This window comes from Lagopus leucura, unplaced genomic scaffold, assembly GCF_019238085.1.
Source record: "Lagopus leucura isolate 7727_CA_CO unplaced genomic scaffold, USGS_WTPT01 Super-Scaffold_100015, whole genome shotgun sequence".
Taxonomy (NCBI): domain Eukaryota; kingdom Metazoa; phylum Chordata; class Aves; order Galliformes; family Phasianidae; genus Lagopus; species Lagopus leucura.
In genome coordinates, this window is record NW_024962269.1 from 1,837,277 (window position 1) to 1,863,348 (window position 26,072).

Sequence of the window (26,072 nt, forward strand, 5' to 3'; positions counted from 1 at the left end):
GTTCAAAAGCACTTAAAAAATAAATGAGAAAGGGGAGGGGAAAAAAAAAAAGAAAACCAGCCTGCTGCTTCTCTTTACAGCGTTTTGAGATACAGCATGCCTCTAAATCAGTGAGATGCAATAAACTGAATCAACAACTGAAAATTATTTTAGTTCTGGTTTACTTGTGTGCCAGTAAACTGGTTGCTGTATGTATATAAACAAACATAGTGGGTTTACTCCTGTAATATATTATGTTATTGTTTTCCAATACAGGATGAATGTGGCCAATTTCCATATAATGCAAATACTCAAATACACTGGGTTTCCTTCCTGGATGGTCGCCAACGGGTGCTGCTGTTCACAGATGATGTTGCATTGGTTTCCAAAGCATTACAAGCTGAAGAACTAGAGCAACCTGACCAAGAAATAATCTTGTCAATTCACAGTCTTGGACTTTCTCTTGTTAACAACGAAAATAAAAAAGAAATCTCTTACATAGGAATTACGAGGTAGTGCACTTACAGGCCTAAACATTTCTTTGAGTACTCAAAAATTTGACAGTGCATGGTAAATTTAGCAATGTGGTTGAATTTATAGGAATGTCTTGTCTATGTGATTAATATGGGTGAAACCTTTTAAGCAGATTGAAGTTCTGCCTTTTTTCCTGTTGTACAATAATGGGATATGCTTGCTTTTTTTCTTATCTTCTACAGAAAAGCAAACAGTAGTTCATTCAGGCCTGAAAAATGAGGATAGCATCTTTTTATGTGGCCTGTGTGCATAAAAAGGCTTAATTATTTTAAAATTGTTAACCTTGTTGTATGTCTCGCAGTTCTGGTGTTGTCTGGGAAGAAAAACGGAAGCAGAAATGGAGGCCGTTTAACCAAAAACAAATAAACCTGTTGGAACAAGCCTATCAAAAGTATCTTTGTAAGAGTGCTTTCCAAGCTCCAGGTTGGCATAAACTAGACAGCAATACAGAGGTATGTTCTGAGTTGAACCATTGAAATGACTGTAGCTCCTGAACAACAGTGAAAATACTTACATTTTGTTAATTAAGGATAGGTGACCAATTAAAAGATACTCAATATGAGAAGCAAATTTTATATTGGAATCATTTTGTGTTCTAAGTAAAATATCTTGTTCTGATGTAATATTGAGACAATATTGATGTGTTTCCTGTGTACTTATTACTAAGTAAGAGATCATCTGGATCAGGAGTAGAAGCATCAACTGGGAAATGAGAAAGCTGCATGTAAACATCTTCAGTTACACCAACGTGTACTGAGTAACTGTTAAGATAACACAGACACTTTTAGTTTGAACAGTTGAAGTTTCATGTAATGTGCTTGTCAAAATAACTGAATTTCTTTCCATGCAAATACTTAATTTGAGTAATTTTGGTAATACATGTGATCATGATGTAATGAATAATGCAGGTGGTACGTACTAGTCTGTTTGTCGGTATTATGAAACGTTCTTTATCCTCAAGCTTAATTTAATGATACACTTGCTATGTTTTTTTTTTTTACTATTCCCAGGTGAATTTTAGTAAGGTCCCGATGGAAATGCGCCTCCCAGTTAGATGCAATATCCGACGTAACTTCCTATCAGGAATTCAGGTTGAATTCAAACAGTCACCTCACCAAAGAAGCTTACGGGCTCAATTGTATTGGCTACAGGTACGATCTTTCCTCGTGCTTTATTTAGTAAACACTTAAGATTTTATTGTATTGTACTATATCTACATGAAGAAATATCTCCAAATCTGATGTTTATCAGAAAATCATAGAATTGCAGGGGTTGGAAGGGAAATCTGAAGGTCATGAAGTTGAGCCCTCCTGCTAAAGCAGAGTCCCTATGGTAGGTTGTGCAGCAAAGTGTTCAGATGGATCTTGAGTATCTTCAGAGACTTCACAACTTCTCTGGTCAACCTGTTCCAGTGCTCTATTACTCTCAGAAGTTCTTCCTTGCATTTGTATGGAACTTCCTGTGTTCCAGTTCTTTCCCGTTGGCCCATGTTCTTTTGCTGCACATCACAGAAAAGAGTCTGGCCCCATCCACTTGATGGATGTAGGACTCTTTGCCCTCTGATGTCAGGGTAGCTGAAGTGGTATACTCACTGGTGGAAAACAACTCTATCCTATCATTTGGCATAATATGGAAAAGATTGCACAAAATTATGGATTAGTGTGAAACAGGGCCCTAAAATGGAAAGTGTGTTTCTAAAGAAAGTTTATAGGTGAAGAAAAAATAAATAACCTTTTTCAAAATTTATCGTAGTTGCTTCTGTACAGTCATAGTTTGTATATAGTCATGTGACATGTAACTGTAGATAGTATACCTGGAGAATCAGAGCTCTTTGTATAATCAGAGGACCAACCTACTGGAAAGCAGACAATGGACACTAAACCAATATCCAGCAGTTTATCTGTACACAAGTTTAACAAAAAGTGAATTAACATTCAGTATTTGTAGCTAACCAGCATGCTGCAGTTGATGCTATGAGTGCTGATACATGAACAAGAATAGCCATATATTGTTTGAGGTAATTCTGAGAAGTGCTTTGTGTTTGAGGGAAATATTGACGAGGATAGCTATCAACTTCAGCTCTGGTGGCCCTTCAGAGTCTTTCACAAAGGAGGCACTCATCAAAGACCCTGTTGATACTTTTTCTCACCAGCTGCTGGGGAAGATTTTCCTCTATCTTTCTTTCACGTTTTGTTTTTATTTTGCATGAAGGTGGTACTTGTTATTAGAGTCAAACATACCATCAGCTACAGATCCTCTAAATGACTGCGTGTGTGAAATTCCATAAGCATCCCTTTCCAACAGTTTCAACCATTAGATCTTCTACTACTTAAAAAGTAACTTTTCAAAATTATTGCAGCAAAATCTACTTTCCCTTTCTCCTTCCCCTAAGAAGAAGGGGGAAGGAGTATGAAAATAACATTGAAGTGTATTTTAAAAAAAGGGATTTCCCCAGGCCTTCTAAAACTGAAATGGTCTTTGATTACTGTGGTATTAAAACACATGTCTAATTAATATGATAATTTTAGGTTGATAATCAGTTACCAGGATCGATGTTCCCTGTCGTGTTTCACCCAGTAGCCCCTCCCAAGTCAATTGCTTTGGATTCAGGTAAGTGAAAACCTTTAATGATACCAGAATTATGCAGCCTTGAATATAGCAGCTTGACAATTTATTTTTTATTTTTTGTTTCAGAACCAAAACCATTCATTGACATCAGTGTTATCACTAGGTTTAACGAGTACAGCAAAGTGCTGCAATTCAAGTGAGTGTAATCGTGTTGTAATGCATCTTTAGAAATCTTTAATTCTTTTTAAAGTGAACATTGTTTTAGCAGTGGGATTGTCCTATCCAAACTACTCCTGACTTGGATTGAGTTTTAAACGTCTGTAGTGAAAAAAAGTTTTAAAATAATATTTATTTTAGAAAGTAAGAATTGGCCTCATTAACTGTTAAGGAAGTTCTTTAGTAATCAGAATGATGTACATCTTCAACTGAAACATCAGAGTTGCATATCTGCCTATTTGCTATACAGTGCTGGGTTTATTTGGTGCTCTAACAACAGACTAATTTGGTCTCTGATGTAGCTCAAGACAGTGTTTTACTGTGAAATGTATCTTCTCGAGTTAATACATCTGTGTCTTTGTTTGAGTTCTTGTACTATGAAATGAGTTGAAAATGTACTGATGGTTACTTATGAGATTTTGTATCTGGCTAGTATGGGTGTGATATTTGAGGATGGTCAATTTTATTGAAGTAAATAATAATATGACTTACAGAGGAAGGCAGGTGGATAAGAGGAATAAATATGTTACAGGAGAGCACACAAAATCATAAAGTACAAAATAAAAATTACTGATAGCTGATATTATTAGGTCAATTTTGAATAATTTGCAGTATAGCAACACATAATTTCACACGGCTGTTAAGCCCTCCTAACTGTAAATAAGCAGTTAATACTGCTTTTTTAATAAGCAGCATTGAATAACCAAACCTCAGTTACTTGTACAAGTTGAGCTTAAATTCCGGGTCCTTTCAAATACACGCTGTTCATCTTCCCATTTTAGGTACTTCATGGTTCTTATCCAGGAAATGGCACTGAAAATTGACCAAGGGTTCTTAGCAGCACTTATTGAACTTTTCACTCCATCTACAGACCCAGAAGCTGAAAGGCAGAGGGTAATGTGATTTTTGCCACAATAGGTCCTTAAGGGCCTACGTGATTTTCTGAATATTTTAGTGAATATTGCATTAGAGAACAATGAAAGAAGAGACTTAATAAAATAACTGTCAGTGAAGCATTGGGGTTTCCGTTGTCATTTAGGGTTGGTTATTACTAACAGACAGGTTTGACTAACAAATACAGTGGTAAGTGTAATTGTTTTTTCTTTTAAGGTTTAATTGTTTGACATGATTGTTTCAACTGTGGCTGCAAAGTGTTAAGGGTAGTAAATGAAGGTTAAGGTATTTAGAAGTAACCTTTTGACTGACTTGTCAGTAGTGCTGTGTAACTGGAAAGTGATTTTTTTTCTTAGAAATGTTACCTTCAGATGTGTTATGTAAAATTCTGATCTGGTGAGGAAATACAAAAATACAAGTGACTACAGGAAGTTATTACTTCTAAGTTCTAAGTTAATATGGAAGTAATATCTGTTAATGATTGGGAAATATAAGGACATATCAAGTAATCGAGAAGGACTAAAAAGTCACAAATTTTCACGTTTACCCTTTTAAGGAAAAGACTTGGTGTTACTCGGATGTTTGTTTGGGATGCAAAAGCAAGTAGCCCATTTCCAGTTTTGGGGTTGCTCACCATTTAGTTAGCTTGCTGTTTTGCTGTGTTTGTACACAATTATTCCTTGTGCTAGCTTTTATTCATATGTTTACGTATGTTTTTGTGTAATACGTATATGTTTGTATGTTTTTTCTGCTGTTACATGTGTTGATAACCTTCTGTTCAATTTTCTTTCTTCTTACTTTATAATAGTCTAAACTAATTCAGCAAGATGTGGATGCACTTAGCACAGAACTAATGGAGACTTCCTTAACAGACTTGTCAATGCTGAGCTTTTTTGAGCTTTTTCATATTTCTCCTATTAAGGTATGTAATAGATGATTTGGGGTAATAAGATACTTGATAAAAATTATTTCTTCATTCCTTAGGGTAAGGTAGGTGGTGCGATTGACCTTCTGGATGAACTTGTTGGTTTTACTAATTCCTTCTTTACAGTTGCATTTGAGTCTGTCTCTGGCTTCTGGTGGAGAAGCATCAGATAAGAGCGAAGAAATGATAGCCATCCATTCTCTTAATTTACTGTTGAAAAGTATTGGAGCTACTCTAACAGATGTGGATGATCTTATTTTCAAGTAAGCCAAAGAAGTATTTTTATTTTAATAATTTGAAAAATATGTACTATACACTTTTGTTAGAATGTCTGTATTAAGGTTTGCTGATTGTCTCTAGTATAAAGGTATATGGAAGAGGAGGAATGCAGGAGTGGTGTGTTTTCTTCTCTTTTTCAAGGGAACATAGCTTCAAGTTTATCTCAAGTAAAAGACAAATGAAAAACCAGAACTACTGAAAAGGAGTAAGAGTACCTATATATAGGTAATGTACAGTTACTGCACAATCGTTTGTCTTTCAGACTTGCATATTTTGAAATTAAATACCAGTTCTACAAGAGAGACCAACTGATGAAGAGAGCTGTTAGGCATTATAGTGAACAGGTAAATTTTAATCAAGCCTTTGTATAAAATATTGAATAATTGTCTTTACGGAATGTGGAAAATAGGAAAGAAAAGATGAATGAAAGCTACAGATACTCCCCTCCCTCCCCCCCCAAGTTCATGGTACTGAAGTAGGAATTTGGAGGCACGTTACTGAAACCATAATTACAAAAATGTTCTCAGAGTATGTTGAAGAATATACGTAGTTAGTTTTTTTCTTTCTGTCTGTACATTTATTCACTGCAGTGTTCTATTAGTTATCCATAAATAAGCTGTACCTTTTACATTAGCCAGTCTTTCTCACAACAGAAATACTTGCTTCAGTACTCTAACACCTTACTTGGGCAGTCAATCAAAAAAATGTATCACCTTTGTATTCTACTATGTAACAGCAGCCATTAAAGCTGTTCTGGATTGTTTGTTGTTGATGGTGATTTATTTTTCATTTCTGTTTTTATTTAGTTCCTGAAACAGATGTATGTTCTTGTACTTGGGTTAGATGTTCTTGGAAACCCATTTGGCTTAATCAGAGGCTTGTCTGAGGGAGTTGAAGCTTTCTTTTATGAGCCTTTCCAGGTATGACTTTGATTCTTTAACCGTACATAAACAGTAGGCTGATGAAATAAATGGGTAGCATTGTAGGCTTTTTGTCATTGTACTCTACACAGTTAACATTAAAAAAAAGTGTTTTCTCAATTCTTAAAGAAGTGCCATATTAAAACAATCTTCAGAATCACAGAGAATCACAGAATCACAGAATTGTAGGGGTTGGAAGGGACCTCCAGAGATCATCGAGTCCAACCCCCTGCCAAAGCAGGTTCCCTACAGCAGGTCACACAGGTCGGCATCCAGGCAGGTCTTGAACATCTCCAGAGCAGGAGACTCCACCACCTCCCTGGGCAGCCTGTTCCAGTGCTCCGTCACCTCACTGTAAAGAAGTTCTTGTGCACATTTGTGCAGAACTTCCTATGCTGCAGTTTCCAGCCGTTTCCCCTTGTCCTGTCTCCACTCACCACTGAAAAGAGTCCGGCCTCGCCATTCTGCCCCCCACACCTTAGATATTTATAGACCTGGATCAGGTCCCCTCTCAGTCTCCTTTTCTCAAGGCTGAACAGACCCAGTTCACTCAGCCTTTGTTCATAGCAGAGATGCTCCAGGCCCTTCACCATCTTCGTGGCCCTCCGCTGGACTCTTTCCAACAGATCCCTGTCTTTTCTGTACTGGGGAGCCCAGAACTGGATGCAGTGCTCCAGATGAGGTCTTACCAGGGCAGAGTAGAGGGGGAGGATCAATCTTGCTGATGAAAAGGAATTCCTAGAACTTTCCTGAAATGCATGTGTAAGTTTTCTTCTAATGGTAATAGACTTCATTTTCAGGGTGCTGTTCAAGGACCTGAAGAATTTGCTGAGGGCTTTGTAATTGGTGTTAGAAGTCTTCTTGGACATACAGTGGGTGTGTATCCTATTGCTACTGATTTGATAAAATAGATTAACACATGGATTACATGTTTTGCATTCTTTTCCTTATTTCAGAGAGAAGTTACATAAAAGAAATATCCCATAGATATTTTCAAAACAGGAGTTATAATAAATGTGCAGTGGTACAATAAATGTACAGTGGTACATCAGTACAGCCAGTCTTCACCTTACAGACCATTCATACCTAACTTGAGAGCATCTAAATCTGTTTCGCAGAACAGGAAAGCAAACAGAAAAATTGTGTGTGCAACTGAATTTGTAACATGTTACAGATGAATAAAGAAAGTGAGGCTGAATGAAGTGATTCTAATGATTCCAAAATATCTGGAAATGCCTGAGAACTGTACTTTTCCTAAGTTTTTGTTACATATACCTTAGATGTTTATTCAGCTGTTTTACAGTTCATAGAGAAAGTCAATTTCCATTCAGTATGATATGTGAGACATGGAGAGCTGATGTAAGAGTTATACTAAACTAACAGATTTCAGACCAATTTCTTCTCATACTCAATGTGATAGTCAGCTTCTGTATATTAGTAATGCCTAAATTCAATATGGGAGATACCTCTGTCTTACTGTATTTTGTACTATTAATTTGTGAAAGAAAAATAGCTTTTACTTTCTGTTCCATTAGGTGGTGCTGCAGGGGTGGTGTCTAGGATCACTGGTTCTGTTGGGAAAGGTTTAGCAGCCATTACTATGGATAAGGAATATCAGCAAAAACGCAGAGAGGAAATGGGTCGTCAGCCAAGAGACTTCAGCGGCAGCCTGGCTAAGGGAGGAAAAGGCTTTTTACGGGTATGAATTGGAAGCTGAGTGTATGATGCGTCAGCTCTTAATATGTACCTCCATGCATATAATCCTTATCATGTCGTCTTTGGCTTTATATTAAACGTGAACTCAACAGAAGACAAAAACAGGAAGTCAAAAACAGGTTATAGTAGACTCAATATCATTTGTTAGCTTTGGTGTTTGAGGTTATGTTCTTTTGGCCAGCACAAGGAAATGAAGATAAGATCTTAAAAAGGGAAATCGTAAGAAATAATACGAGTTTTTCCTCTGAAGTAGCTGGGCCCTTTATATTTTCTTCCAGTTAATTCTGTCATTAAAGCAGTTTGGCTGTGAATTTGAACTCTGGACTTGTTCTATATAGAAATGGCATTCTATGTGCTGAAGTCATACAAAAACTCGAGTTTTTTCATTTACTTGCACATTCTTCTAAATCAAGTTGAATGTGTATGAAAGTGAGTATCATGCTAGGTGGGAGAGATTTTTCTGGAATAGAAACTGCTGAAGTGTCATCTGTTCTTTATTATGTGAAGTCAGGAAACATTTTCTGGTTAAAGAAAAAATGTGCCTGTTTCCTGCTAAGTGTAAAGAACCCATGTAAACAATTTCTGAGGGATTTCTGTTAGACGAAAGTAAATAAGATTTCAATAAATTCTGTGACTTGCCATTCCAATTCATCAACTTATTTCTGAAGAATTATGAGTAATAAGCATTGTGTCAATTTCTGATTGCGTTTGCTGAAAGTTTAGAAGTTACCATGGATATATATATATATTTTTTTAAACCTTAATGTCATTCAGTGCTTCAACTTTAAAATCCTTCTCAGTTATTTGATGTTACCCTAGATATTTGGTACTACTCACTCATGATTGAAAATTCTGACAGCTTTCTGAAGAGCTTTGTTAGAAAGAAGCTTTCTTAATTATTCTGACAGACTGCTATGCAAAGGATTTCTGTGTCTTTGTAGGCAAATAAATGTTATTGGAGCCATTTCCCTCTTTTAGCTTCTATTTTAGAGCAAAAATAATATATTGATATTGAACTTCATTATCACCTTCTAAAATTGAAGGTGAGATTCTGTTTGTGTAGCTGGACAACAGCATTCTAGCTTCTAAATAGGGACTTAATTGTTTTCTTTGTTCTAGGGTGTTGTTGGGGGTGTGACAGGAATAATTACGAAACCTGTGGAAGGTAAGTTCTAAGCCTGCACTGCACCACTTAAAGATTTTTTATTATTAAGATTAATATTAAATATAGACTTTTTAATTTTAAGAAATTTTTATCATGATGCTAAAGTGTAAGAAGATAATTTTTATATTTCTAGTTCAAATGCAACCTTCTGCAGTCTTTTACTGTGATACATCTACAACTGTTTTTGCTTTTGTATGAAATAGGGAGGAATTGTCTTTGCAATGTATTATGTTAGGCTTGCTGTAGTAACCAGATTGTCATTTAAAGCTAGAATAAAAATACTAACAATGATTCTATAAAAAAAAACCAATAACTTAAACACCAGTTGAAAAAGCTTTAAAGGGCATAGCTTCAGTGATTGGACTTAGTAAGTCAAGTTGATGGTTGAACTTAACCTTGAAGGTCTTTTCCAAGCTAGACGGTTCTATGATTCTGTCCTGAGATTCTGACATTTTATATCTTACACTACTTGTGGCATGTTCATATCACGTGTTGAGTTAATAGATACTTGATACTGCAAAAGCAATGAATACTTAAAATAATATGTTTATTGGAGATGACAGAGGTCATGCATTTTAATTTTGGGGGGACTTCAAATATTGGGGAAATCTTAATAAATGAATCTGATTTAGTTCCTGAGAGCAGTTTGCATGAAGGCTGTCACTTCATGAAACGTAGTAAATCTGCCACAATATAGATGATGCTGAACATCTAAGAAAGATATATTTTACATTAAAGTTCACATCCAAGTGATTTAAATATTGCAAGTTAATTATTATTGTGCTGTGTATCACCTGTCTCTTATACATGGTTGGCAGATAATTTGAGCTGTAGTATTCCTTTCAGCAGTGGGTGCACAGATATGCTTTCTGAACATTCACCTGGTTCTTCTATTTTAGGTATCACCATAAGCATGGAGTTTAGAGAAATGATTAACTCCACTGTGTATATGCAGCTTAGACAATTCCGATTATTTTGTTGTTACTGACTTACAAAGACTGATATATTAGCTTGAAGACTTGACTGAATATGTGAGGAGCAGAATCTAGTTTGGCTGATTTGTTGGGCTCAAAGAGTTAGAATAAATGAAGTTACATTAGACTGGAGACCACTGGGATTCCACAGGGCTTCATTTTAGGGTCAGTTCTCTTTGATATTTTTATAAATGTTCTAAATTGTTCTAAATGTTATAAATTGTTCAGTGCAGAGCCGGCTGAGGGGAAGCTTATGGTGGCTGCAGCTCCTCACAGGGAGTGGAGGGCAGCACTGAGCTCTGATCTGTGACAGCAAATGGGCCCAAGGGAGCGGGGTGGAGCTGTGTCAGGAGAGGGACAGCTGGGGGCTAGGGAAAGGTTTTTCAGTAGATGGTGGGGCATGGAATGAGCTGTTGCAGGCAGTGGGCATGGGCCTGAGCTGCTGGAACTCAAGGAGGACTTAGACGCTGCTCTTAGAAGTAAGGTTTGGGTTTGGGGTAGTTCTCTGTGCAGCCAGAAGGTGGACCTGGCCTATGGGTCCTTACTGACCTTGTTTGTGTTAGCTTTGAAGGCAGTTAAAGCTTTAAATGAACAACTACGTTACTGAATGGGCAATCTGTGACTTGTATGGAGAGCTCTGTAGTAACTGGATGGTACATAATCAGTTCCTGTGGGCTCTAGTTACGCAATGATGTTTGGAGCTATAGTGGTTTAATTCTGTGCTACTATCTTCTGTCAGATCGTTGAAGCTATTGTTTTTTTCCCCTCTTTCTTCTGAAGGGGCTAAAAAAGAAGGTGCAGCTGGATTCTTTAAAGGAATCGGAAAGGGACTTGTAGGAGTGGTTGCCCGCCCAACAGGTGGCATTGTAGATATGGCAAGCAGTACCTTCCAGGGAATTCAAAGGTAAGAAGTCAAGAGGATGTTTTCACACAGTCTCTGTACGTTGCATGCCACGTAGTGAAATGATCCAGTAGTGACACTAAATCATTTGTGTTACGTACAATATTCAGTAGGATTTATAGGACCAAGAGACACCTAGCAGTCTCTAATGAATTTGTGTTATGTTGATCTCAGGAAATTGTTCCTTTAGAATTTGTCCTGCAATGTTGCAGGTCACACAGACAATAACTAGCTCGTTCTCATTTCAGTTGCTTCCCTTATAAAAAAGTAATTAAAGGATCTTATTTAAATTTACCTTCTGTGGTATATTTATATACTGCTGAATGCGAATGTTTAAATGACATTTAACTTGCTGTAAAAATTGACCGTTACCAGTTTGAAACTCAGCAATGGGGTTTTGTGTGTTCTAAGGAAAGCTTATGAAAATGTTAATCAATTTGAATTCTTAATGCTTGCTAGAGCATGGGAGTAAGCTTTTCTAAATTATGTTGTAGTTTGCTAGTTTTCTAATGTTTTTTTTTTTTTAATGTATTACTAGCATTGTATCTTCATTATTTACACCTTTAGGACAATTGTAAAGTTTAAGTGATGTAGTAAATAGGATAAGTATTAGGCATAAGTTGGTGAAACTCAAATGTGTAATGAGCTAATGAGAATGCTGTTCCATCATCTCTAACAGGGTGGCAGAATCAACAGAAGAAGTACCTAATCTCCGCCCTCCACGTTTCATTCATGAAGATGGCATCATCCGGCCATACGATAGGGTGGAAGCTGAGGGTTATGATTTATTTGAGGTATGACTTACATTGTAAATGCAATTCTAATTTTTCTGACCCACAGGATTCTTTAAAGGATGATAGAAATTCTGGAGAAAAAAAAACGCAAACAAAAGCATTGCTCTGAAGGGAGATAGGATTAAGAATAGTTTGAAGAGAAAAAGTTTTGGCACTCATATGAAATGCTTTGCTGATAAAACAGAACTTACTGCTACTAAGTAATCTTCACAATGAAAGCAACTCTTACATAGGGTGAATAGAGCTTGAATTGCTTAATTTATTTTCTGTTTGATACAATTACTGATTCCTGGTTGTATTAGCAATGGAGAAAACTATGAAGTCTGAGAATACCACCTTTTGGTATTTATTATTCTTAATGTTGGTGTGTTGTAACTACAAGCATTCTGTGAACATCTGGGCTGCTTTTACATGTGGATGTGGCTAACGTACAGGGAATTAGTAACAGTTGTTTTCAAGCTCTAAATAGTCTAGTTGAAGTGTATTTCAACTTCCTTAAATTAAAAATTTTTTTTTTCTTTTTTTTGCTAAAAATTAGAGTAAAGTAAATTTCCTGATGGACATTTGAAAAGTAGAAGTTGCTGTTAGTACTTCCTTCTTAATGTTCAGTACTAGTCCTTATTTCCTAGCCTATTTCTAATGCTTTTCTTCTTTCTCTTTCTCTCCTGGCATACGCAGCAAGAACTGGAATAAAGGAGTAAACGTTTTCCATTTTTCTTCTTGATTTCCTTTGTGATCTTTTATGAACCTCATTTATTTTAGGTTAAGGGCATGATTGCATTTAACATGTCCTCTCCCCACTTTTCGTGTCTTCTCTTTGTAGTAGATAGTGTTTCATGTTGTCCATGCTAAGAAACCAAACTAAAATGAACTTGAATAAGGTAAGACTAGCTAAGCGAGAAAGATGAGAGAAAAGGGAGCGCTTTTTTCTTTTATGTCTGTTTTTCTGAGACTGCTTACCTCCTTATGAATGGCAGCTACTGAGGGCACCTGAGTAGAAAAAAAATAATCATGGTAGCATAGATGCTGAGTACACTTGGTTGTTAATATTACCATTCTCATAGAGCTAGGGCTATGGATGAAGGGAGTAAACACGAGCACAAGATTTAAAATAGCATTGAAGAGAAAATTATTCTGTGAAAACATTTGCTTATTTCATAATTGTAGGGAAATACTGTTTCCGTAAAAACTTCAAGAAAGCTGTGTCTTTCTGGTTTCTGTAATATGCTATAGGCCAACCGCTTCCATGTTTGAAAACCCCTGTGCCTTTTCTACTACTACTACTCCATCAATTCTATCAATTAGAAATATTATAGCCAGCTTATTGACTCTGGTTTCATTCACAGAATCTTCTGGCTCCTCTCTGTTTAACGTAATTAAGTGTCAACTGTTAACGTGAATTGATAATTAAATTTATTTCTACAGCAAGAGATGCCATAAATTTCATTTCTAATGCAACACTGTAAATTAACAAAGCTGAACAAGTTGTCTTAGGAGCAAAGTACTTTCTTGTAATAAATGAATAAAACTTCAAGCAGATGCATCTCTGCTGCTAATACCTTTCTAGAGTTTACAGTTCAATAGTCAACATTTTTCATTTAAGTTGATTAAAGAAAGGAAATGTAATAGAGTTTTTTAATTTTAGCTATTTTAGAAAACTTATCATTATTATGTATGATGCAAAACAGATTTTTTTTCATACAATGATTTTTTTTAAACTATTTTTATTTTTAGATCGTGCTGAAGATATTTTTCAGTAATGTTGTGCTTTCTCACTGGTTTCACAATTGCTCCATCTGTCAGAAAGGAGAATGTAGCGTAATTAGCACTGAAAACTACATGTTTTGCATTTCTTGCGCATCTAATATTTGTATCTTTCTTAGGACTAAATTGTTTTGATCAGAATTGTGTACTAAACAAGCATGAAGCCTGTGCATAGTCCTCTAGATAGTCTCTTCCTTTTGGAAGCCAATTAATTGAACACAGCTTTTAGTTTATTTACATACATATTTTAAACTGGCTTTGATGTCTTTGCTAGAGGCTAGCATTGGGAAAGTTATGTATCTTAGTGTAAATTCCAAGCAAGATGGGCAGTGTCTTACAGGAAATAAGATACTTCAGCAGGGAAAGCAATTCGGAAGGTCAGTTTATACAGACAAATTTATTTGCCATAAGTTTATGTTCAGTTTATTTTTGGTTCCAGTTCTGCCCCAAGATCACAAGTAGTTCAACCAGGATTTTCTCCTTATCATCATCTCATTAACTGTATTTCCCCCCTTCCCTCTGTAAGTAGCTGAAGAATAAAATTTATTCAGAATTGGAAAACTGTATTATGTAAATGTGTTTTGGATTCTTAATTCCTATATTCTCTTGCATGCCTGGCTTCTTGATGCTTTCTATCTGCCATACAAAAACATTGACCCAGAAATTATTCTCCTGCCTATGCAGTTGAAATTATTTCAAATTCCATTCTTACCTCCACCAAATACTTCTGTATCTTGCCTTGATTGTATCATCCCTGATTCTGCCACTGACTTGTACCTTATTAAATTGAGTAACTAACTCAAATTAATTTGAGAAAGCTCTGCTTCTTGCCTGTTGCTTTAGCCCTCATAGTTAATGGCACAGCTCAGATCCATTTACAGAGTTCATTGTTTGCATCAAAATATAAGTGACTTTCCTTGGTTGATTTGAAAACCTCATGTTTCAATATGCTTTCTTTTCCAGCCACACTACTATGCACCTTATGTCATTAACTTGTTCACTTTTCCATGGGAAAAGCTTAGCAGTCTTATTACTCTGACTTAATTCCTCTACAGAGGAGCTGTGCAAAATACTTTTCTAGTTCACTTGCTTTGACCTTTTTAATTTACTCTAATATGTATATTCTTTTAAAATAAATATGTATATCCAAGGTTGAAACTTTGGCATATTACCTTAAGGAAAGAATGCCTTAAAAATATCCAGTGATTGGATAAAAGGTGTTTTACATAAAAATGTGGATGTTCCTAAATGTTAGAGCCGTATCTTGCAGAGCATGTCTCTAGCTCGTGCAGTGAGGCTTAGTAGTAAAGAATATGTTACGTGCAATCTATGTACAGTTGGAGGAAGCAAACTAAAAAATACAGCAACTTTGGGAGAATTGTTTCTTGAGAAGCGAGTTTTCTCATGAGCTTTATCTTCATGCAAGGCTTTGTTAGTTGTTGCCTTTTAATGTGTGGGCATTACTGCCTGTTCTGATGAGGAGACTCCCATCTATACCCAGTACTTAAAGGTTTGGCAGGATGTGAAGTGTTCTTATTCGTGTTTACAGTGCTACTTTGCCTCGCTTCCTAGTTAACACATGGAGCGTTATTAAGAATACAGAATACTTGAGGATAATTAGGTGATGCTAGTGTTTCACAGTAAGAAAAACTGCAGATTATATATCTAGTTGAGTTTCAGTTCTGCTGTGTATATATGCATTACTTTCATTTCCATGCAAAATAACTGTAATTGAACTTCTTAAAAGCACTGTAGTGATCTCATCAAAATAAAAGCTTCTGATAAAGATGCCTGAATTTGAACAGTGTATGCAGGTCACAGTGTATTTTGCATCAAGTGTCCCAAACCCCTTTTTACATAATGCACCACTGTAATGCATTGAATTTGTATCAGGAGTGTTGGTACAGCTCTGACAAATACTGCATCTCTTGGGCTGAGAGCTCCATGGAAGCTCTTGTCTTAGTATACAAAACATAATACCAGGATAGTTTTTGAAGTTAGGGTTACGAAACCAGACTTTCTCACTAAAGTTTTGAGTTTAAACAGAGGAATAAGCTTATGAATCAGTCTGTTTAAAAGTGCAGTGTGTCTCACTTTTTACATATCCAACAAAGATTCAGAATGAGTTGCAACTTCTGAATTGTGGTCTTGCGTAGTGATGTGTTTTGCTTTTAATTTCGTGTTTTTTAATTTTATATATTCAGACTTACATAACTGAATCAGCTATGGTTTGGGTATAAAATGTGAGTTCATGTGGTTTTAGTCATTTGCTGCTGTCTTTGTACGTTCTGAAGAAATGCAAAGAGTGACATGAGCAGTCTTTTGTGGCGTGCTTTTCTCTTTCATGTCTATTTTACAATATCAAAGTTCTAAGATGGCCAGAAATTGATTATATAGGTATGTATTATAGAAGATGGGGACCCTATATTTTTGGTTGGTTCAAAAAAATAAAAAAAATAAAAAATACATATATATATTAATATCACATCTGTTGGGAGCAACTCCAGGAAAACACTATGCCATTGATTTCACTGACTGCACATTTATTGTCATGGATCTTTAAAGGGTTTTCCTGGGATCTCTTCAAATGTACGATGATGCTTTAAGACATTTGTTAAGCTTTAAATAAATGAGAATAAAATGTAAACTTTGAGATTTGTTTCAATTCTGAAGTAGGCTGGGATGATGGCTTTCTTTGTGGTTACTTGATATATACTGAGCTTTTAGCCTGTGTGCTTGACCAAAGACAGATGAATATGGAGTCAAGTCGTAGAATCAGCTATGGAAATTGAGGAGGTTGTTTATTTACAGGGAGTAACCAAAACTGAACTGGCTTGTTCTTCCCTCCTTCATTTCCAGTGTGCTCTTCCTAGTTTATCAATTAAATTCAAATTTGCTGCAATACAGCGGATGAATTCCCTAATAACAGAATTAAACTGAAACTTCCTTCAAATTCATTGATGTATCATTCTGAAATGTGATGTCTTTAAGCTAAAATTTATTGTGGGTGATTTTGAGATATACTGTGATACTCTGCAGTACTGCTCTTTGGGGTTGATTGAATATTGTAGAGCTAGTGATGTAATGTAGAAAAAATCACTCTTCGCTTAAGTGACACGAAGAATGGAAAATCAGAAAAATACTTCATCAAAAAGTATTGAGGAACGTAAAAATAGTTAGAAAGCACTTCAGTTGAAGCTTTTCTAAACCTCTCTTTGTCATTTAATTTGTAGCTAACAGGAATGCGATGGGTAGTTTGATCTGCACTTTCATATACCTTCCGTATTTGGATGTTGAATATGCATGCTTTTCCAGTGCTGTAGAAGCTGACCCTTGAGGAGCACTGAGTGTTTGTAATTTGGTTATTTCTACGGGTCTAAGCCTAACATTATATTCTTTAAAGGTACTGTCACAGGATTTTCACTCTTGAATCTAGTCTGCAGATGTAGCAGAATAGGAATTGCTAAACAATAATTAGCACAAAAGGGAAATTCAAGGTAAATAAGTAGCCTAATAACACCATAGTGTCATGTTCTCCCTTTTGAACGGTGGGAGGGATCAGATATTTCACTGATGCTTCAGGACTGGGAACACTGTGAGAGAATGTCTTGAAAGAAGCAGTTCAACAAGGTAATCCTCTTGAAAAGATTAATTAAATACATTGCTTTGACTTCTGTTTTTACAGGCCAAACGTTTTCATTTTCTGTTTCAGAAATTGCACATAAGAAAGCTGGAAGAAGAGAATTACCGATACCACTGTGAGCTTCCAAAAGGCAGAAGGGCAAACCTTATTGTTACCAATAGGTACTAAGTTCCAAAGGCTTTTTATGAGCTTGTTTCAATTTAGGCATCAGGCATCTGGCTAAGTCTGAAATAATAGCTGTTCTTTGCACATGCGCTTTCCTTATTTGTTTTCTTATTGATTTTGTAATTTGTTTTCTTTCTTTCATTCAAAATGTGAGGTCATGATCAGTTATATTGACACTACCTACTAATTCAGGAAGCTATTTTAATTCTAAAGTCAGTGACTATTTCATTCTGTTGGGGGAAAATGCTTTTTTTCTGTTTCTGATGTTTGAAACTAGCTTGTGCGAAGTGTCTGCAGTCAAACCAGTGTTTTAATAATGCATGTTTACAAGCTTGTTAAGTAAAAAGTACTCTGAATCAGATTTTCTTTTGTTCAAATTAAAATGAATATTAAATCCATCAGGCAGTATTTAGAATGTAAGATATTGCTTGTCTTGGATGGTTTGAGAGCTCAAAACCTTGTAACTGTGCTAAGACAAGATGATCCCATGGGTTATGATCTCTGCATCCTAGACGTTACTAGTTTTTGCCCTTTGCCTGGGTGTATGAGGTAGGCTTATCCATACCAAAACTCTTGGAGACAGCCAACCTGTATTTGTTTTATAACAGTGCACTTGATGTTGTAGCATAACAAGATTTTTAAGATAGATACACATTTTTATGATAGATGGTTTAGGTTTGGTTGTGTTTTTTTTTTTTTCTTATTTGCAGCTTTAGTTAAAATATGTACTGCTGTTCTCAATCCAGTTGGTCAATATATGCTTAAAGCTTCTAGCTTAATTCTGTTTGAAACTGCTACTTTTTTTTTCTTTGTTGTGCGCTAGATGACATTGGATATCTGAGGAGATGAAGGGGCAACTAGTAAACAAATGCAAGCTGTAGCAATGGATCATCTGTCAGTCTAATTACATACTTATTTCACTGTGTAGTCAGTATTCAGCTGGCTGACTGCTGGCATTGAGGAGCTGGTTAAAATTAAGTCATCTCTCTCTATTATCCAGTGGCTGGTGGTTTTGATTAATTTGCCTGAGCATCCCATATGATAACATAGAGCATCTGAGTCTTAAGGACAAAGTAATGGTCTTAGAGTATACATTAAGGAAATACAGTTGAACTGCTACTGAATGGATACTTTTGATCCACATAGAAAATGCATTCTGAAACATTTCTGTTTTCCATTTTGTTTTCTCGTACAGCTGTAATTTCTGGTGGCAATTGTGTATTGACGTGTTTTTCCTTCTGAACAGGAGGGTGATATATGTAAGAGAAGTGGAAATCTTAGGTCATTTAACAGCAGAGTGGGATTACTTATATGAAGACATTGTGTACGGTCCCACCTGTGAAGGAAGTGTTTTAAAACTAACTGTTTTGGTAAGAAAATCGTGTGGTTTGTTGTTTTATTTTTGTCTTCTCTAAAAATTCATTTTAAATTATTTATTATTCAATACTGCTTATTTAGAGTTCCCAAGATGCTTTTAATTTATCTAATGACTCTTAACTCCTGGCTCTGGTGATAGGAGACATTAATTCATATTTTTGGAAGTATGGATGTGTTGGACAGAGAATGAACTGAAGTCTAAGCCGAAGCTGACACTCAAGCCATTTATGTATCAGATTCTGCGTTCTTGTTTTATGAGTCACCTGAACTATATTTTTGTGCCCCTTTGCAACAGGATCAAAGGATGTTCCAAAGGAAGGACAGCATAGGTCATAAATGTGAAAAGGCCATTCAGTTTCAGGATGAAGCTACAGCAGCGGTATATTCTTCATTCTTCTGTTTTCTTTTATTGTTGTTGTACTTGCTGAAACTCCAAACATCTAAAAAATAGTAATGTTCACATTCCAAGGAACTATTGACTATGTTTTCTTGTTGAAAAATGAGTTTGACCAGGAAAACAGTGAGATAAGGCAGTTCAAAACATTTGAGGGTGTGTGCAGGAATAAAGTTGAAGTTGCATCGTTTTATACTTTGTACGTTATAACTTAGTAAAGGAAAATAATTCAAATAATTACGTTCATTGTAGTCAGTTGTATGTCTGAATTATGCTCCCTTCTCAGTATTTCAAGGTAATTGAATTAACCCAGAAAGTGTACCTGTATGTGAAAAGAATTACTTATTCCCTGTTCCTCATGCTCTGCTGGTTTTCTACCATTTATTTTCTGATGTTTGAGAGGCTGATTTGGGGGAGTTTTTGTTGAGCGTGTGCTTGGGTCTTGTAGCTGACTTGCACAGGCTAAGCTAACAATTTGTATCAATTCCATGATTCCTCAACAATGGAAAAATTGACCTGGGTAACTATCTGCCTTAATGTAGTTTTGTAGCAAATTCTGAATTTCTGTAAGTTACCAACAGTCTATAAATGCTTGAAATGCTTCAGCAACACTAATGCTTGTTGTCTGTCCACCGAGCTTAAATTACTTTCTTTTCATATTCATGGTAGAAATTAGTTAGACTTAATGAAATTGTGAGCAAAAGCACACTGACAAACATTTCAACCACTTCAGCTTCCACTGAATGCTGGCATTACTTACGTAAAACTAGGTGGGCCATCCAAGCTACTCCAGTACTCAATGCAAACAAGCCATGCTTCGCATATATAGGTTTGAATGTTGGATTAGCCATTTTGGGTAGTATCTCACAGAAAGAAACTACAGGCTAACTTGGACTTCTTTCAATGTGTTCTTTACAGAGCGTTTGTGTTGCCATTCAGGGAGCACAGGCAACAAGAAAACAACAAAAGCTGGTGAAACAGGCATCGCTGCGGTTGAAGAAACCATAAATGCTGTCTTGATAATAACAGGATCAGTTGGGTTTGACTTCGACATACGATCTTATCACTAAAATTGATTAGAAGCATCATACAAACATTTTGCTGAAACTACAGATAAAAAAACTGAGGTCTTCCTTTGATGTTAATTGTCATAAACACTTTCTTTTGAAAATCTATGTGTTTTGCCAAAACTAAGGATTTTGTTACTCTAAAATAAGCATCCAAAATTTACAACTTGTTATAAAAGGTTTTCTTACTCTGAAATGTCCTTTTCTGCTTTTTTTTTCTTTCTTTTTTTTTTTTTTTTATTTATATAGCTTCTTTAAAATAAATGGTTGTCTAATTCATGTTCTAAGGTTCTGGTTTACAAGCACATTGTGGTAATTGTGCTCTTTGCAAACTAAAGTAATAAGAAAGTAATTGAAACTGGTTAAAAACTTAAAATTAGTAACATTCAGTTAAAGAAAGAAGCATAAACAATTTAGCTACTATAACTTAATCTGTTTATTTTCCCGGAAGTGCTGTGCTGGAGGAACATAAAAATGAGTGTGTAATGGATGAAATAGACTGCTGCTGCACAGAAATATTTACTTTAGAATGTTGTCATTTATATAGCAAATATAAATCTGCACTTTAAAAATGGAAAAATACTATTTACCTGTCATGAGAATGTATATGTTTTTATTATACCACTGTTGATTAAAGACTTCTCCAGGAGGAGCAGTGTAGTTGTTAGAAAACTATGTATGCCAAATGCATAAATCAAAGTAATTTGTTTTCAGTATTTCAGTGTAAAGCTATTTCACTGCAAGAGTACTATCTAAGTCACTTCTCCATATTACTTTCTGTTGCAGTTTCTCAAGGACTCTTAGAATACAGTTCAGTAAGATACTTAAGCATATTCAGAGCATAGTTCTTAATGGGATGGATAATCCTACAGACATCATTGAGACAAGTTGTGTTCTTAACACAAGGCATACACAAGGTAACTGTCTGTGTCAGGGACTATATGAGCAAAGGGGATTTAGTTTATTAAGTGCTCTTGCTCAAGTGCCCTTATGTACTTACTCTTAAAAATGTGTTATTTCCATCATATTTCACTTAAAAGCCATCAATCAATGAACGATCTGTTTTTTTTCTCTTTTTACTTTATTACTATATCATTTTGTACTAGATAGGAACTCATAATAAAAATGTCTCTATTCTTGCATAGATCACTCTGTAAGTGGAGCAATTGTGAGAGCTAGGCCTGGGTTTTTGACCTTTCATAATATTTAAGGGCTGGTGGATTCTATAAATATGTTCTGAGCTCACAGCTATGATCTCATGAAAATCAGAAAGCTAAAGAGCGTTGATCCAATTGAAGATAGTTGAATCTAATTAAGATAGTTTAATCCAGTTTACTATGAGATGGGGAGAAATGCAGCATGACACGTTTTGATTCTGTCGTAACACCTATTTTCTATACTCAAACATTAATGAAATCAGCTACTTAAGTTGTATGTATTTCAAGCCTTGTTTAAATGATATTATATAGGGAGGCAATAAATTTTTACATGCAATCCTTTGTGCTATGATTTTAATGATGTTGTTTCAGAAGTGCATTATATGTTGCTGGTTTGTTGCTTGTCCCTGATACCATATGGGAAAAAAAGATACTGGGCTTCAGTGCACTGCATGAGAGTTATCTTGGAGCCCTGTGTTTCCTTCAGTTTGATGTCTGGGATATAAGAAGTGATTCAGATATGTATCATAGAATGGCTTAGGTTTGGAGGGACCTTAAAGATCATCTATTTCCAAACCTTCCTGCAGTGGGGTTGCAACCTATTAGATCAGGCTGCCCAGAGTCCCATCTGATCTGGCCTTGAATGCAGGATGGGGCATGCACAGCTCCTTCCAGTGCCTCATCGCCACCCCTCAGAGTAAAGAATTTCTTCCTAACATCTAACCTAAATTTCCCCTCTTCTAGTTTAAAGCTGTCCCCGGTATCCCATCTGCCTGTAAGACCATGCATAAAGTTGGGTCCCCTCAAGTGCTGGAAGACTGAAATGAAATCTCCCCAGAACCTTCTCTTTTCCAAACGAAACGAGCCCAGAACTGTACTGTGCTGTCTTTTAATCCTAGCTGAAGACAGATTACAATTTGTGTGTTTTAGTCCATGTTTAGAAGTTACTATGTGCCTTTTTTAAGGTGGAGAATGTGAGCTTAAAACAGTCCTGATGACATGTTTCTGGCTCCAGACTTCTGCTTGCTTCAGTTCTGTACTTCCTTGTTTTTATTTGTAAACCTTCTGGCTTTGAATTCTCAACAGTAGATACTTTTTCTCACTGTGTGATTAGATACTGGAAAAGAGCTTCCTATTTAAAGTGGTCTGGAGAAGCAGTAGGGTTTTAAAGAGAACAACTTCTGATTTTGAAGTGCACGTCATGTTGTTAGCTAAGTTTGAACTGTAGATGTCAGCAGGAATTGCAACTGAAGTAATGAAGGGCCTTCTGTACCACTTAGGTCAAGCACTCTAGAAAATGTGAGAGAGATCATTTGCTAAGGAGTTACATTTCTTGCTTACATTAATGTGGATATTCGGGTGTAACAGATTTTTAATGCTTCTGTTGTACTTTCTTCAGTCTTCCATTTTACTATGCATCCTTCCCTGTTTTGCCTTGTTTTTTTTGTCTAGCCTTTTTTATGGCTGTAATCTCTCCAACTGCAAATTCTCTTGGCTGTACCCCGGTTTTGCTGTCTGACTTTGGCAGCTTTTTTGACCTGTTACATGTCTGTCCTTTTTCTTAAATTTCACATCCTGTTGGTATGCTGGCTGAGAGCATTAGGAATGAGAAGTGTCTTGACTTGTTCCTAAGTATATGCACAGTGTAAGAACAACAGCTGAATTAAAGGCTGTTTGGATTATCTGTAAGAAGGAGGTATTGTTGGGGTGGAATGCTGTTTTGGTGAATCTTTAGTGAGGAATTTCAATGAGGTGCTGCGATGTCAAGTGAGGTTTGTCAAAGATTTAAGCCAGTTCTTGCAGTGTGGCAACAAAGAGATTTCCATCCAGTGTGGGTATTATGCTGATATGAACTCTGGTTTCAGTGCTACTGAGTACGAGTTAGCAAAACTGCCCAAAGAAACTTAGGCCTTTCATTACAATAAACTCCCAGTTTTTTTTCTCTCTCAAAAACAATTTTTTACTGAATACAAGACATGGAATACTAGATTTATTAAAATACCAAGCACTTAAGAAGAAATTGATCCTTGCTTTGTACAGGCTGGTACTGCAGTTTTTTAGTTATTGATTGATGTAAGAGACAGTTTTACATTTTCACTGTTTTTCTGTCAAATCTGTAGAGTAGTAAGTTCAGACTGTATTCTGTTTCCTCTCAAAAGAGCACAGTATTTGTTAACTACACCACTGCCGTACATAATGATGTTTTTCTCTTCAGAATTAGAGTAAGCCAACTAGTTAAAACTGCTTAAGTGAATGTAAGTAACATCAAACAAATTTAAAATTTAAAAAAGAAAAAGAAGCAGCAGCCCTATGTAGCTCTCTTTAAAAGCATTCAGTCTGTAAAATCTTCATCCCTGGAGATACTTGCATCCTCACTGGACGTGGTCCTGCATAACCTGCTCCAGCCAACTATGTTTGGACTGCATCATCTTCAGATATCTTTCACCTTCAGCTGTTCTGTGTCAATAAAAAATCTGAAATACATTTAGAGAAGAAAAAGTCAACAGAAGGTGTGATGGTATTTTTTCTTGGGTTAACTTAAACCTATGAGAACAATTTTACACCTTCCACCTCACGTTTAAACATTTTCTAAACACTTGCAGACTCTGGAAGAACAATTATTATGGACTCTGAATAGAGTGCCTCTTACTAATAAGAGGTTAAATATAGTCTTTTAGAGGATTGCTTGCCAAGTTGAGGAAGGGCAAGTATAAATCAAGAAATTCAGCTTACCCATCCAGATAACAGTACTGTTATTTCATCATTGGCAGTTGTTAATGCATTTGTTATAACAGAGTAACATAGTGATTACATTAGGTACTTTCTAATGTTTCTCTTTCTTTAAGAGAAAACTTTTGTGAAACCGTTTTGAAATGAGCTAGTGTTTATTTGACAAAATAATTCTTTCAACAGCTTAAAAAGTCACATTTACTCAAACCTGAGTGTGAAGATGTAAGTTAAAATATGTGCCAGTGGACTGACTGCTTCAAGGGACATGATGGTATAAGAAAGAAGAGGGATTTAGAACCACTGCATACAACTAAAGATTCCATCTGAAAAACCCAGGCTTTAGTTTCATTGAAGTTTCCTGGATGAAGGTATGTTTTTGAGAGGGAGGGCAGTTAGCAGTTAAGTGTATACCACACAGTACATGAAGGGCAGCTGGAAGAAAACAAAGGCTTAGAGACAAAGGCATAAAAGGAAATGCGTTCAAAATTTGTTAGCATTTTTCAGTGTATCGATGCTACCTAATGCAAGTCCATTCTTTGGATTATGGCCCTCATTTGTGTAGTTACTAAGTAACAGTGATGCAAAAAATGCAGATCTCTATGCTTCAGCAGTTATTACCTGTTCTGAAATTTACTCATGTTCTGGAGTTTTCTAAATGTTTGTTAGCAACTTAGGAGGATGCTTACTCAATTTACCTGATTTAGGGAAATGAGAAAAGGATATTTCTGCTTTTAAAATGATTTTATATTTTTATCATCTGTTTTGCAGTGAGAACATTCAGTGTCTATCTTGATCTAGTCTTCAGATAGCATTTGGGAAAGGAAGAACCCTTCTGTAGTGTAGGTGTGGTAGCTGGGAGCAAAAGAAAGTGATACATCTATAGCACATCTCATCCTTCAGAGGTAGGATATTTGTAAAAGCTAAGTATATTGAAAACCTGCTACAAATTCCTTTCACATCAGTAATGATGATTCACAGGAATTAAAAATATCTCTTCTAGTTACGAAGAGTAAGCGCAGTACTTGAAAGCAATAACTACTGAATTGTAACAAGGAAAAGAACTTTTGGTTTGGATTTCAGTCAGGGAGGCACTAACTCCCACATGTGTATGGCTGTCAGCAAATGGAGCACTAAAAATCCTGTGGTTTTTTCTAATAACGTGACAACAGACAAATTCCAGTGTTCATCTTGTATTTGTACTCGTGGTGTTTGGAGACTTTGTTGTTGATTATAGGCAAGCATAGTCAGGGTGTATAATTCTATCCAAAACAAAGACCTGGAGAATAGGGAAGGTGACTATGCGCTGTACAAGGGCTGCTCCAAAAGTAGTGCCTCCTATTTTATTCTTTTGACCCACAATTCAGAGGTAGATGTTGGTAGGATGGCGGTAGAGATTGAACCTACCCACCAATATTCTGTTACAGTTTGTTGCCACGTGACAGATGGCAGCAGAGGGGCACTCTGACCAAATGACATCTGGTGTGGACATATTGGTGAAGCAGGGGTGTGGGATTCAATTCCTCCATGTGGAAATAATTGCATCCACTGACATTGGATGCTGAATGTCAATTTAGCACCTGTGGCCTACTTGCAAAGGTTTGAAACTTTTCTCCATGAAATATGATAAATTCCATACATATATTTATATCAGTAGGATTTCATGGGGACAGTCTTGAAGGAACAGACACCTCTTATATTTGAGCCCCAGTCACTTAAATTCCTTTTGTGCCAGTCTTCAGACTTTTACAGGACACAGCAACTTTGAATTATTGATAACGGATGCTGATAAGCATCAGAAGACATTCTCCACATTCTTGTGAATTTTTAATAAATAAAAGAGAATATACTACTTCAAAAGTATTTGCAATTCACTCAGATTTAAGATTGACATCCTGTAGTATAGCAAAAAT

At 36.0% G+C, this 26,072-nt stretch overlaps 1 protein-coding gene across 1 annotated transcript in view; it reads left to right on the forward strand.

Annotated features, from left to right (window-relative positions):
- The window catches only part of VPS13C (vacuolar protein sorting 13 homolog C), a 79,542-nt gene extending 57,773 nt beyond the window's left edge, over positions 1–21,769 (forward strand). The window contains exons 65-83 of the mRNA XM_042876242.1: positions 256–491; positions 815–965; positions 1,524–1,664; positions 3,042–3,123; positions 3,208–3,277; positions 4,080–4,191; positions 5,000–5,113; positions 5,243–5,379; positions 5,658–5,739; positions 6,202–6,315; positions 7,116–7,191; positions 7,851–8,014; positions 9,151–9,196; positions 10,951–11,074; positions 11,751–11,865; positions 17,342–17,433; positions 18,684–18,807; positions 19,110–19,193; positions 20,127–21,769. Coding sequence (XP_042732176.1) covers positions 256–491; positions 815–965; positions 1,524–1,664; positions 3,042–3,123; positions 3,208–3,277; positions 4,080–4,191; positions 5,000–5,113; positions 5,243–5,379; positions 5,658–5,739; positions 6,202–6,315; positions 7,116–7,191; positions 7,851–8,014; positions 9,151–9,196; positions 10,951–11,074; positions 11,751–11,865; positions 17,342–17,433; positions 18,684–18,807; positions 19,110–19,193; positions 20,127–20,216 — 2,154 coding nt within the window. The 3' untranslated portion in view covers positions 20,217–21,769. The remainder of the gene's footprint in view (positions 1–255; positions 492–814; positions 966–1,523; positions 1,665–3,041; positions 3,124–3,207; positions 3,278–4,079; positions 4,192–4,999; positions 5,114–5,242; positions 5,380–5,657; positions 5,740–6,201; positions 6,316–7,115; positions 7,192–7,850; positions 8,015–9,150; positions 9,197–10,950; positions 11,075–11,750; positions 11,866–17,341; positions 17,434–18,683; positions 18,808–19,109; positions 19,194–20,126) is intronic.
- The last annotated feature ends 4,303 nt before the right edge of the window (positions 21,770–26,072 follow it).